The 14289-nt window shown below is 36.7% G+C and overlaps 1 protein-coding gene across 3 annotated transcripts in view; it reads left to right on the plus strand.

The window, feature by feature from the left end:
* Prps (phosphoribosyl pyrophosphate synthetase) overlaps window positions 1-13796 on the plus strand; it is a 96318-nt gene extending 82522 nt beyond the window's left edge. For all 3 annotated transcript variants that reach the window (XM_083126472.1, XM_083126473.1, XM_083126474.1), the window contains 2 exons: window positions 5931-6090; window positions 11301-13796. In XM_083126472.1, the coding sequence (XP_082982598.1) occupies window positions 5931-6090; window positions 11301-11393 (253 nt within the window). In that variant the 3' untranslated portion in view covers window positions 11394-13796. The remainder of the gene's footprint in view (window positions 1-5930; window positions 6091-11300) is intronic.
* The last annotated feature ends 493 nt before the right edge of the window (window positions 13797-14289 follow it).

Here is a 14289-nt window from a genome sequence, read left to right on the forward strand (position 1 = left end):
AAGTCAAGACTGTATGAAGGATGTTTCAACACCTCAAATTTCAGATCACATATGGTATCCTTAGTGTGCACAGCTGTATGGAGGCGGGCGTTGTCGTGGAGCAGCAATACTCCTTTTGAGAGAAGTCCCCGACGTTTTGATCGTATGGCAGGCTTCAACTTGCCTACCAACATGTCACTATATCGAGCACTATTCACAGTTTGATTGGAAGTGCACCAATATAGGGCCATTGACATCCCAAAATATCGTTAGCAGTACTTTCCCAGCCGATACCTGTGTCTTGAATTTTTTCTTGACCGGAGACATTGGGTGCTTCCACTCCATTGATTGTCTCTTACTCTCTGGTTCATAATGGTGCACCCAGGACTCGTCTCCTGTCAGAATTCAATGAAGAAAAGCATCTCCTTCACGAGCATAATGGTCCAAGTTCTCCTGAGAGATTGTCTGCCACGGACACTTATGAACCCTCGACAGATGCTTGGTACCCATCGGTTACACACTTTCCTATAGCCAAGGTCATAATGGATGATATTGAATGCAGATCCATGACTCATGTTGAATTCCACGGCAATTTCATCAAGTGACTCGCCTGTTGGTCACTGTCTCAGTTCCCACGCAAACTGTTCTTGCACTCCGCTGTTCATCACTCACATTTTGTTTCCCTTTTGAATCTTTCCACCCATTCGTACACTCTCCTCTTCGTTAAACACTTGTCTCCATACTGAACCTTCATCCTGCTGCAGATTTCAGAAGGTTTCACTCCCTCTGACCACAAAAAATTAATAACACTTCGTTGCTCTCTTTTGGTACAGATCGACAGCGAAGCGACCATGTTGTATGTACTACTGCGCAGGTGCAAACTGCTTGATCGTCCCGACACCTATGTGGCGTATATCTAAGGAACCATTTTCTCTCCAGTGATTCACTTTTTCGTTGTGCATCAAGCTCCCTGAAAGTTATAATAAAATTCATGTTATTTAATGACTGTACCTAATAATTCAGGCCAATGGTAACAACAGCACAAAGTAACAATGTACAGTTGAAACTGCTTTATACCAGGCTGGCTACTCACCGGGAATGCCTTCAATTCCGGGAATTATGCGTAAACTCTGCTTGAATTTTTCTCCATACGTAATTTTTATTAATCCAAATTCCATTGAATTAATACATATTTATTAATGCTCTGATGCAACTTTTGTCACAGTTTAGCTTTTATTTTTATCGAGGAAAGAAAATAAAAGAAAGCTGCATTGAAAATAAAACAAAATTCTCTCAGTCTGCTTGGTTTGTTAGTGTCCTTTGCAGAACAATCTATCTGACATACAGAAGATTATTGCAAGATAATATATCTTGAAGTTGAGTAGGTAAATTTGAAATTCTTATACAATTTACAATTTCTCGTAGATTACTATATCCCGTAAAATTTGTGACTTGTGTTTATCGATGTATTTCTAGTTTGATAATGCGAAATGGCAAATTCAAACTCCGCACCTTAAATTAAATATATATACCATTCAATCTGGGGTGCCCAGAAAGTAATTTCCAATTACCTCGATTTTGCGAAAACCGTGAAAAATGTTTATTGCTGTGAAGTTGTGTTATGAATGTGCAGTGATGTCTGGACACATTTTTCGCCCATTCGAAATATCGAAATACGAGGGCCGCACTGAAAGTTTCGGGAAAATGACATAAAGAAGAAGAATGAAAGTACATCAATTTTTTATTGCTTTTCAAAATATTCACCCTTTACAGCAATGCATTGTTTCATGCGATGGAACCAATTGTTGAAACAGTTATGCCAGTCTGAAGTTGGTACCTGCGAGACATGCATTTTGTATGTTTCGATAGCCTCTTCGGGAGTGAAAAATCGCTTACCACGCAACTTGTTCTTCATTGTTGGGACCAAAAAACAATCACATGGGGCTAAGTCAGTTGGATAAGGTGGATGAGTCATGAGTTCAACTTGTTCATGGTCCAGAAAGTTCCTTGTGTCAGATGCTGTGTGCGAGCTGGCATTGTCGTGATGCAGAATGATTCGACGATTGGGGTTTGAAGTTCTGAGTACGTGGAGTACTTGTGGCAGGCAAATTGTGGTATACCATTCTGCATTGACTGTTCTACGAGTCTCTAGTGCAACAGTCGCAATGTGACCTGATTTACCGAAAAAAGATGCAACCATTTTTTTCGACACACTGCGTGCACGAACAATTTTTGTTGGTTTAGGCTCATCCTCGAACACCCACACAGCAGATTGTCGCTTTGTTTCAGGTTCTTAAGAGTAAATCCATGATTCATCGCCTCTGACAATGTTAAACACAAGATTTGATGATCCCGACTTGAACCGTTTGATCATAGCTTTGCACCACTTCACACGGTCGTCTTTTTGTGCTTTTGTTAAATTGTGTGGCATCTAACGGGCACAAAGCTTTTTCACACCTAAATGATTGTGCAAAATTGTTTGTATTTGACTCATGCCAATACCTAAGAAACCCTGAATTTCGCGATAAGTCACGTGTCGATCACTGTTGATTAGTTCACGAACTGCATCAATGTTTTCTGGCACAATGGCTGTCGATGGGCGGCCTTCAAGAATTTCATCACTAAGGCTAACCCGGCCACATCTGAATTCTTGAAACCAGCGATAAATTGTCGTCTTTGATGGGGCATCTTCGTGAAAAGTTTCGATCATTCGAGTAACACACTGTTGCTGTGTTAAACTTCGCCGAAAATCATAATAAATCGTGGCACGTAAGTTCTCTCTTGTTAATTCCATTTTTTTTTACAAACACCTCACTTCAAACTTCTATCCTGAAACGAAAACGAATCCATGTTACATCAGTCCTTGTAATTACAGTCGACAAATATCACAGTTTATAAATATAACAAAATCTAACAGATTGCATAGTTGCCAGTACCTGATTCCTGAAACTTTCAGTGCGGCCCTCGTAACTCGAATTTAGCATAAAATGCGAATTGGAATTCTTGGCGTTTTTAGCGATTTTTTTAAAAAATGTCCTAAAACAATGAAAAATTCCGTGAAATCCAACATTCTTGTCTTTTTCTAGGCTTAAAGAAACAAAATGTAACATACTTCTGTACATAGAACATGCAAGTATTCAAGATTAAACTATAATGCTTGTTATACATGGAATAATTCCGACAGCCACATTAAATCATGTATTTCCCACGATTTTTTCAACTTCTATCAAAACAATTTGCATCACAGAGCGAAGTGGCAGGGTTCTAACAGGAGATCGAGTGCATATCTACCATTACACGGGAGCCGCATCTTCAGTATTTTTAAAAAATGTCCTAAAACAATGAAAAATTCCGTGAAATCCAACATTCTTGTCTTTTTCTAGGCTTAAAGAAACAAAATGTAACATACTTCTGTACATAGAACATGCAAGTATTCAAGATTAAACTATAATGCTTGTTATACATGGAATAATTCCGACAGCCACATTAAATCATGTATTTCCCACGATTTTTTCAACTTCTATCAAAACAATTTGCATCACAGAGCGAAGTGGCAGGGTTCTAACAGGAGATCGAGTGCATATCTACCATTACACGGGAGCCGCATCTTCAGTATTTGTCGCACGAGATGTGTTTTGAATTACCAAGCTAAGTGTGCACCATTGGCATTTGTCGAGCGAGAAATAATGGAACTCAGTCGTTAGGGCGTCTGACTACCATGCGAGAAACCCGGGGTTGATCCTCTGTGGGGAAGAACTGGGATTTTTCTACCTGTTCAAACTGCTCTGGTGCCCACCCAGCGTCATATCAAGCAGGTACCTGGAGGAAACTTTGGGGGGTAAAGGTAGCCAGGAGCATGGTGCTGATCACATCAGCTCCACCTTCGGCCATGAAGAAGAAAGTGTGGGGCCCTAATTCCAACCCCCCCCCCCAGATGCCTTGGTGTTAAGCACAGGGGAACACTTTACTTTTACTTCCTCAAAAATCTGTTCCAACATATCAAACTGTCACTAAAATACGTAGACCATGTGACCTACAATTTAAAATAATAGTTTAAAAGCACATGGGAAGTATTAAGTTTTGGTATATTTGGCAGAAAAATGTTCTAAAACAAAAATGTGAATTTTCAGAAACGTAACACTAACAAGTCAAAAATAGATAATGCCAATTTTTGGTGCCATAACATATCGGTATCTGTCACGTGAGATTGATTGATTTAAATTTTTTGGGTGTGTCACTTATGGTCATTATGCACCCTTCAGTATATACGGGGAAAATTCCATTATCTAAAACCCTTACCTTAAAATTAAAAAGGGGGTATGGAAAATAACTTTCCCAAAATAACTTCCAGAGATATCAAACTCTCAGGAAGACGCACACATAGGCCATGTGACTTACAATTTGAAACAGTAGTTTAAAAACGCCATGAAGGTATCTGAATTTTGGGGAAAAATAACACCGAATAGAAAAGATAAAAAATATACACCAAATAAAAAACCAAGGTCCCTACCGATTAGGCATAAATAAAACAAAAATATCAGTAGTAATTTATTGCATTAGTAACAGTGAGTCCTAACCTAATTTTCGGCATAATCACCACCGTTGTTCTGGCATTTGTCGTAGCATGGCACTAAATTTTGTATGCCCATGGTATGTGTATCTGACAGCAAAGACTGGAATTATCTCTACCGCAGTGTAGCTGTCAAATCCTTGTCCTCCCAGAAACCTCTTCAGTTGAACAAAGAGTGAAGTGGGTACATGCAAGGCCAGGGCTGTACAGGGAGTGGTCCAATATCACTCACCCGAAGTGATGCAATGGGTCCGCATGTACTCAGCTGTATGGGCTTGTGCACATTCGATTGGCCTTCTGTGAATTGTCTGCACCATCGTCTGACCACACCTCACACAATTGCTGGTGGCTCGGTGCCAAATTCTGAGCATGCAAAAATTTGATTACTTCACATAGGCTACATCGCAGTCTGTGGGAGACTGCATGAGAGCTGCAATCTTTAACCTAGAACTGTCCTAAAATGGCTGCATTGCGACTGTACCAGATTACAGTACATGCCACTTCTTCCTGCCCACATGTGTGTGTCGCTCTTCGACCACTAGTGCTGCGTACAGGCACCATTGAAGCTTTTTTCAGGATGCCCCTCGTATATGAACTTTCAGGAGCTGTTATTAACAGTGTGTTCCTGTTTTAATGTTTGGGTAGCTAAATCATTTACCTATACAATGCAATTCTATGAATTGCTTGCGTTAAATTTCTAATACCTACATACCCTTTTCATCAGCAATAATGGTATAACTGCATGTTGTCAGTTTCACAGTCACTTGGATATACTGTACTGAAGCAGAAATCCCATTGATAATGTAAGGAAATTTGACACTTTCTTTTGTAGAATTAAGTTGTTTGCTTTACAAAGAAGGAAGTAGCTTTATCATCGAAAAATTAGTCCGCACTCATGGTTCTTGCAAGCAGAGGGTTCCAAACCTCAGTGGAAATATCAACATGTAATACCGAGAATGGCTAAGGAGATTGATAAATTACAAAATGTGTTTCTTAATCAATCGCTCTTCACTCTAATCTCAATTTGGTCGTAACAAAAAATAATCAAGTATTTTATTTTAAACTTACACATATGATAAAATTCCGTAATCCTTCCCTAGTTTGTGAATTTCAGTATTTTGCAGTTTGAATTCAAATCATAGAGAATAGAGAAATTAAGTCAATTTCATAGAAGATAATATTGGTACTTAACAAATCCATACCTGGATCTGTAGGAGTTTATTATTTATTATCCATTTGCAAAAACATTGATTTAGTTTAGTTTGTAATTGTCAGGGAAAAATGTAAATTTTGTCCTGGAAAAGTCAGGGAATTTCATTTCTGCTTGTTTGTAACCATCCTGTCTATTTTTGAAGGATACTGATACCTTCTATTTTTCCAGGCTCCTGGAGGCTGGTGCAACCAAGGTGTACGCAATCTTGACACATGGAATCTTCTCTGGACCTGCTATCTCCCGAATTAACAATGCCTGCTTTGAAGCAGTCGTCGTAACAAACACCATTCCACAGGAGTTACACATGAAAGAGTGTCCCAAGATACAGGTGAGTGAGCAAAATTTAGAGCATATATATAATTGGTTTGATACACTAGTGGAACAAATGGTTCATTTTTTTTTAAAGTTCCTCTTGTAATCTCTAACTGTGCTGTTCATAATTCCATCCAGACATTCTGTGAAATGTGCAACATAAAAAAATCTCAAAAATTGTATGGTGTAAAGTCAGTCATACTTAACTTCTGGGCTCGTAATTAATTTTTCCACCCGATGGAGGCACATGGCACAGTGAATCCCACTTTAAACTGTAGGTCTAGTCCCATGTGGCCTTTCTGTGCATAAAGTGGACTTGAAACAACAATTAATCAATCAATTAATTTTTCCACCTCTATCATGTTTTCTTCAAGTTCAAAATGAAACTTTTTTAAAGATATAAATTGAGTGAAAAAGTTTAATATCTTCCCTATTTATTCATGTTTTTGGGAATAAAAAATGCAATTGATAATAATTAGACATGAGTGAGTTACTAATTTTTTACACGAAACTAACTTGTAGAGGCTTTATTAATTTTGGTCTTCTCTGCTACCATCTACTTGAGAACTCGTTGCTTCACTTCTGGGCTCACATCCGGTTCCTGTTAGTTTCCCTGCATGCTGCCAGGAGTGCTAGTGTAGCATGCACTGGGTTTAAAATGTTGCAGTGGCTGAAGTCAAATATGATGCACCTGACAGCTGTTGGTGTTGAGATCATGTGGAAAGTGCATAATTGTGTGCAGTCATGAAATTGTTCTTATAGTTGGATTGTCTAATGTAGGCTTTACAGCAGTTGCACATGATGTGGTAAATCTCAGTCCTAGATGGTCCTTTGGCTTTCATAGCTGACATCCAATTTTTGGTGGCAGTTCATTAACCTTTTGTGTCCCAAGCATCTCGATCGAGATACCCAAATGTAACCCTCATGGTCCCAAGCGTCTCGATCGAGACGCTGTGTCAAGGCCGTAGTTTTTGCGTTATAACTTTTCTATTTTTGACTAGAATTTCGATTTTTTTTATATTGTTCCTAACACATGCATTTAACAGAAATGTTTTTTTGCATTTTTTTTGTCTTCATGAAAATGGAGGGGGAAAGGTGGAAAAAGAGACTTCTCTTTTGCGTCTCTTTTCAAGATCAAATTTTTGCCGACAAAGAAAGACCAGCTTTGTTGATCTAAAGCAATGCTTTTCACTCCCTCCTGTTAACTGCATTCGAAGGAAGCTTGTTTATCAGTATCAGATGTCAAAATGAAAGTTTTCCGTGACGGCGCAAGCAGGGGGAGGGGGAGGGGGAAGACTGGTTGTTGAATCTGCATTGTGAGAATGGAATTTCGAAGCACGCTGAAGGAAACCTTTCTTTTTTTAGCACAAGTGTCCACAAGTTGCAACAGGGGTTACCCTGCATTGTCTAAAAATAGAATTTCAAGCAGCTGCAAGAATTGGCGCTCATTTTTCACTGCCTTCTAGCTTTTCGTCCTTGAATGTTGTGCGTAGGTGTCGTTTTGTGCCCAAGTGCGAGGACATTTTTTGGGTGAAGTGACAATTTTTTAAAATAATTTTTGGGGGTTTTCTCCCTTCCCCCTCCATATATACGCAAAATTTGCATAAATTTTGCATTTTGACATTTTTGGGGGGACGGGGGGAAACACCATTTTTTTTAAGAAAAGTATTTTTGAGGGGATTTCCCCCCTTTCTCCCTCCATATGTACGCCGAATGTGCATAAATTATATATCGTCTGAATCTGTGATTCATTCTGCGTACAACGGTATGTCTTTCATATCTCTAGGGCATTTAGTTTCTGAGCTATAGTCATTTCAATGTAACTGCAATTTGAAGCTTGAATCAGTGGCGTGCCGACCATTCCTTTTGGGGGTACAACTCAAGTTACATTGGTCATATGATAATAATGCAAATATTTTTGTGTTCCTTACATGTCAGCGATAATTTCTATGTGCATTTTGAACTTTTCGTATCCTTTTTTTCGGGGGGCAGGGGGGAGAAACCCCATTTTTTTAAAAAAAAGTATTTTCAGGGGATTTCCCCCCTTTCCCCTCCATATATACGCCGAATGTGCATAAATTATATATCTTCTGAATCTGTGATTCATTCTGCGTACAACGGTGTATCGTTCATATCTCCAGGGCAAATAGTCTCCGAGCTAAAGTCATTTCAAGGTACCGCTGCATTTTGAAGCTTGAATCAGTGGCGTGCCGACCATTGCTTTTGGGGGGTACAACTCAAGTTACATTGGTCATATGATGATAATGCAAATATTTTTGTGTTCCTTACATGTCAGTGATCATTTCCATGTGCATGTCGACACTGTCATGTACTTTTTTCTTGAGGGGAGGGTGGGGGAACCAATTTTTTTTTCAGAAATTTTGGAATTTTGAGAGTTAGCCCCCTCCCCCCTGCCACATATATGCCGAATTTGCATAAATTTCATATAGTCTGAATCTCTGATTCATTCCGCGTACAACGGTATATCACTCATCTCTCTAGGGCAATTAGTTTCCGATCTACACTCATTTAATTGAAACTCTGCATTTTGCTCAAAATCGGCTCGGGACAGAGGGGCTTACATGTGAAAAAGGCCTTGGGTCTCAAAAGGTTAATAGTCTTGATATTGTGCTTTGAAAGAATGCAACTGATGACTGTAGACAAGTAACAGGTATATGAAACAAAGGCTATCTTCTCATTTTTATTGTCGGTTGAACCTGAGTTTTTTTTAGGTGTTCATATTATCAGTGTTTTCTTGTTTGTATATATTATCAGTGTTTTCTTGTTGGTATTTGTTGTTCCTCTTTTGCATCACTCTCTAAGTGTTTTGTTTTTGTGGCATTCTGAGTATCCATTGTTTTTGTGGCATTCTGAGTATCCATTCTCTCTAAAAGCCATGCGCATGATTTCATCTTGAAGGCGATTCTTTTAATGACCTTTGGCATTGAAGCATAGATTTGTGTGTTGGTTTCCTGTATACAGGATGTTCAAGGAATAGGGGGCTACCATTAGTTTTGTTCTTTCTATTGAAGCTGTGGGGATGTGTGAGTAAATGGTTGGTATGTGCTGCTGTTGGTTAGAATTTTGGCTATTTTACAGTTACCTGTGAATGTCAGTATTACAGAAGCATTTTCTTTGTCTGCCGACAGCATGGTCGTGACCTAATCTTCTCTCGTTTTATATGTATGATGCTGAATAGGGAAGTCATTAATAGTTATGGTATTTAATTAATGATCCAAAGATGCTTTCTCAAAACTTTATTTTTGAGAAGGATTGATTTAGTATATTTTTACTTTCATCTAGTCATCAATAGGATGACCAGACACATACTTTCAAAAAAGAGGACAGAGTATGGTGAAAAAGGAGGACAAAGCCATAAAAAGAGGACACCGCAAAAAATGGCAAAACATTTGCCATTACTCATATCAATATAAAAAAATCTTACTAATATTTTGCTCGCATATACTTTTCAGGTGATCTCTTTCAATAACTTCCTCTTACCTTTAAGCAAAGAAAGAATCTTCTAATCTGTTATTTAACAAATGACAAAGAATATCTACAATTTTAAGCACAGAATTTTACTCCTTTTCTAATTCTTGAATATTAGAATGAAATATCCCCACAAGTGAATGCAAATGTAACAAGTAAGATTTGCTTTAACTTACTGTATTTCCAAAAGCCGAATAGTTTAGATTGGGTGAAGAAATATGATTTTAATGCCATGGACATTTCTAGCACTCTTTCAACAGCAGGGGAAAGTGACAGCCACCTTACACTTTATCTCGTATTCTTTTCTTCCATCCTTTACAAGCTGGATATTTTCTTGCAAGATAAATGTTGAATTTACACTTTTGCTTCGTTATTTCATGAAAGTAAATATTACTTAATAATGATAATTCTCATTATGCGTTTCTGTATCGTGTATGTATAACTCGAAAAGGAACTGGCCGACCTCCATGGTGGAATGGTTAGCACACCGAACCACAACACAAGGGGTCTCGGATTCGAATACCAGCCTGGGCATGGGTGTTCTTCATCACAATCATCGCTCATCCTCATCTTCGCGATTAGCTAAAAGTGGCAGAATAGCGAAGTAAAATAAACCAAATGAATCAAATTGAAAAGAACTGCACAGAGTATGTGCGTTCCATCAGTTTCAGAGGGTGAAGCAAGGAGTTATAATAATACTAATAACTAGGGTGCGGAGTTTTGCCTATTTGCCTTTTATATTCCTATGTAGTAAAACATAGGCTTTAATGTTTAAGTTCGTTTCATGGTGTTTCTAGTGCCTATATATTCCTATTTTGCTTTATCGTGCCGAAAAATTGCTCTTCTGCAATTTTTGCATATTTCAGCTTTTTTTTACACCTTTGGCTTTCCCTGCATTGTACTGACTGAAATCTGGTATTAGACAGATTTGAGGGTCTCAATTAGAATATTGTATAAAATATTTTTTTTCTTACAATGGTGCAAATTGTTTTTTCATCAATTGTTTAAATTCGCACAGTCATTAGCATAAGCTTTTTTTGTGAGAATTACATTAATTGACGATTCCCTGCAAATGTGAATTTCGATCTAAAGAGTATTAATACTTTGTTAATCGTTAGCCCACTTTTTTTATGTATTTAATATAAACTGAAGTGCTAATACAGTATAACCGTGCATTGTAAAAAGAAAATAGAAATGAGTTCACATTCATTGTCTGTTTAACATCTTTTTTTAAATTATAGGGTGCCTATTTTTGTACCTTTTCTAAATGTATAATGTCTTTTTGAGTGCCTATTTTCATCATTTTGGTGCCTATTTGACTGCCTATTTCAGAGGTTTTTAGTGCCTATAAATCTGCACCCTACTAAGGAGTCAGTAGGAAAAGTGATCATGTTCAGCTCCCAGATGCTAGGTGAGCATTGTTCGAATACTTAACGCACCCCAAGTAATATGCCCTAAATGATGATTGTTATGTGTGGAAGCATTTTCTATGCAGCACATTTGCTATGGTCTATCCAAAAAAGGAGGACATTTACCGATTTCTAAAAAATCTGCCCGGATGCCAGACAGACACCTAAAAAGGAGGACATGTCTGGTCACCCTAATCATCAATGATTGTCATGGTCACAATTGACATAAGAAATTAAAAATATAAATTTTGCTTTTGTTTAGAATTTCTCAAAAGAAATAATTATATGACAATGACCATTATTCAATGACTTATTTATTCTTTTGCAGTGCATAGATGTATCCATGATGTTTGCAGAAGCTGTGAGAAGAACGCACAATGGGGAATCAGTATCATATCTCTTCAGTAATGTTCCATACTAAAAGATCGGACAGTTAGTGAGGAAGTGTTTTATATCTAGGTTAGAGTGGATGCAATTTTGTGCTATCACATATGATGCTGGTGCATTACTTTTTTTCCCACCCATGTTCTCCCTGGAATGGATTTTGTTTGTAAGTACAAGAAAGACTAAAATGTATGTGTGAAGCATGAGTGCAAATAAAAAAATAATAAAAAAAACATTTTACCTTCCCATAAGGCACACATCCTGTTTTTTGGGATGTTATTTTCACAGTGTTATATGACTGAATCATAGTGTATGCAAGATAGATTTCTAAACTGTGTTATCTAGAAGTGATATACAGTTGTAATCAGACAAAATATATACTTCTGGGAGATATGTCATGTGCCCTGTCATATACCTAACCTAATCATTGATCACTAATAATAATGTTCTGCAGCAGAGGGGTAACGAAGATATTAAATGAAAGTGGGAAACGTTGAAAATGCTATAGTGGTAGCCAGAATAGATGTAATTGTTATTGAAGGCAGTATATACATGTGTCTTTATTTGTAATAAATACTTGTGTCTTTTATTTTGTGATGCTTGTTTTTAAGAATCTGTAATGTGAGTAAACCCTCGTGAATGGAGAAAATATTATGTTGAAAGGTAAGAATTTAGAATTTCAATGATGAATGCCAATCAAAATTAATATGGAATTTAATAATTTAACTTCATAGATGCAGTAAATTATGGTGTGTATATATATGAGAATAAATTTACTGCAAATAGTATAAAATGTATGTATTATAAACAATGGAGATAAATTGCAATTGCTACATTAGACTAAATAGTTTTATTAATCAGGTTTGCAACAGCTGATCTGTTTGATGCAAGAAACCAGACTGCAGGTTTTCCCACAAACTAAATACTTGTTCTGCAGATCACATTACAGTGAAACACTTACTGTCGTTTTTAATATTATGTATGCACTATTGAGTACTTTCATTGCATATGATTTGCTAATGAAATTATTACAAGGCCAGTGCTTATTAATAGTTCCTGCACTGTTAGTTATTCTGATTCTACTCAAATTTATGTCATCTAAACTCTGACAAAATTTTAGCTCTCTAAGGACCGAAACATTGTTTTTAAAGAAAAAAATGACTAATGGGTCAGATTTTTAATTAAAATAATATTCTAATTCCAAGCATAACATCTACATACATATATAGTATTGTATTGTTTAGACAATTAGAAAAGTAGCATTAGGTACTGAAGGAAAGGGAAGGTTTCAGATATACATACATTACTGGAAGTATAATCCCATTCTGTTGTTTTTTTAATGAATATGTTGTATATAGTTATTCTGTGTTATTTGTAGCAAAGTGTTAATGTTTTATAAAGCAATTGTGGTGTATTTTATTTGGAACGTTTGTTGTATTTGGGCTTGTGATTGCCTGCAAAGTGAATTTGTACATTGTTGTTAGTGGAAAAGTTCAATCCCAGAAATACATTGAGTGGTTTCATAATTGAATATACAATAGCTTGTACTTTTTAGTTATATTCCTGTTACATTCTTGTTAAAACACATACACACCCCCACATATAAATATATAATATTAACATAGAGGCCACTAGAATTTCGCACCAACTCTTTTCACTCGCAGAGTTTACATGTTTTGTGCTTAATTAGGCCGGGTTTATATTATGTAACATTATTCCAATGTAAAGGCTGCAGCAATATGAGGTACTTTGTAATGTTAAAAAGACTATTGCAAATTGATGTTTGTAGTCTTACTTTTTTTTCATCACATTGTGCCCCATGAACATGCTATCCTCCAATACAAAAATTGCTAGAAAATAATTAGGGTCTGGCCCAATACTTCAACATTTTAGCAGTTTAAAACTGGTACTGTACAAAGTTGGATTTGAGACCATCTTTTTAGGTTTTATTTGCAATTTATTGCAATGGCAGTTGATGTAAAACATTACCTGGGCTACAAAGCAGAATGCGAAGGCATGCCTTTGAAGCTGCATGTTAAGAATTTAAAAATTTAATTTCTTTTATTGCTATGTGCAATTGTCATCATCAAGTTCTGAGAACAAGTTAGATCCAGTGTATTGCAGGATTACTATTACTTCTGAGGAAGGGGGAGAGGGGGGTGTCATCAAGTAATCCAGGCAGTTCTATTGCCTAAGAGCAAAACTGTTGGAGGGGGCATATGCATATCTTCTAATTCAATAAAGAATCTCGTAAGAAGTAATACTTTATCTGTCTGTTCTGAGTAATGTGCCATTTCTTCAAATGTACATTAACAGTTTTTATATTTGTAAAACTGCAAAGAATCTCTTTACCTTCTGGTTCCCATCTTTAACAAAATATTTTTGTATAAATTGCAATGTAAATGGATGTTATATGAAATAAAATAAAATTACATGTGTACCACATTCTATACATATAATACTGTTATTCTGGTATAATTTCACATTTTCATGCAACATTGTGCATATCCTTTTCCTCCGACATGCAGTATTACATTTTTACTAAAAAATTGAATTCTGTTGCAGGAATTACTAAGCAAATACTGGAGTATGGCACAGTGTATTGAGATTAAATATTTTGAAGAAATTATATCTGAAATAAAACATCCTAATTTTATGAAGGCATCTTTATTTACAAGGAAGCTATTTTATTTTAGATTAGTGTGTATGCTATATTTTGTATTTAAAGGGCCACAGTAGTCATCCAGTCTAAGGCATATGACTTCCTTGGGATATGTCTGCATAAAATGGCTATACGGTTTACTCATTCTCTAATAAAGGGGGTGCAGCTAGAGCATGGTGCTGATCACATAACCTCCACCCTTGTGCAGGGGGGTAGCTTTATAATTTTACCTGTGTTTGTTAGTTTCTTCTAAACTTACCTTTCATTTTTA

This window comes from Lepisma saccharinum, chromosome 8 (assembly GCF_977018435.1).
Source record: "Lepisma saccharinum chromosome 8, izLepSacc3.1, whole genome shotgun sequence".
Taxonomy (NCBI): Eukaryota; Metazoa; Arthropoda; class Insecta; order Zygentoma; family Lepismatidae; genus Lepisma; species Lepisma saccharinum.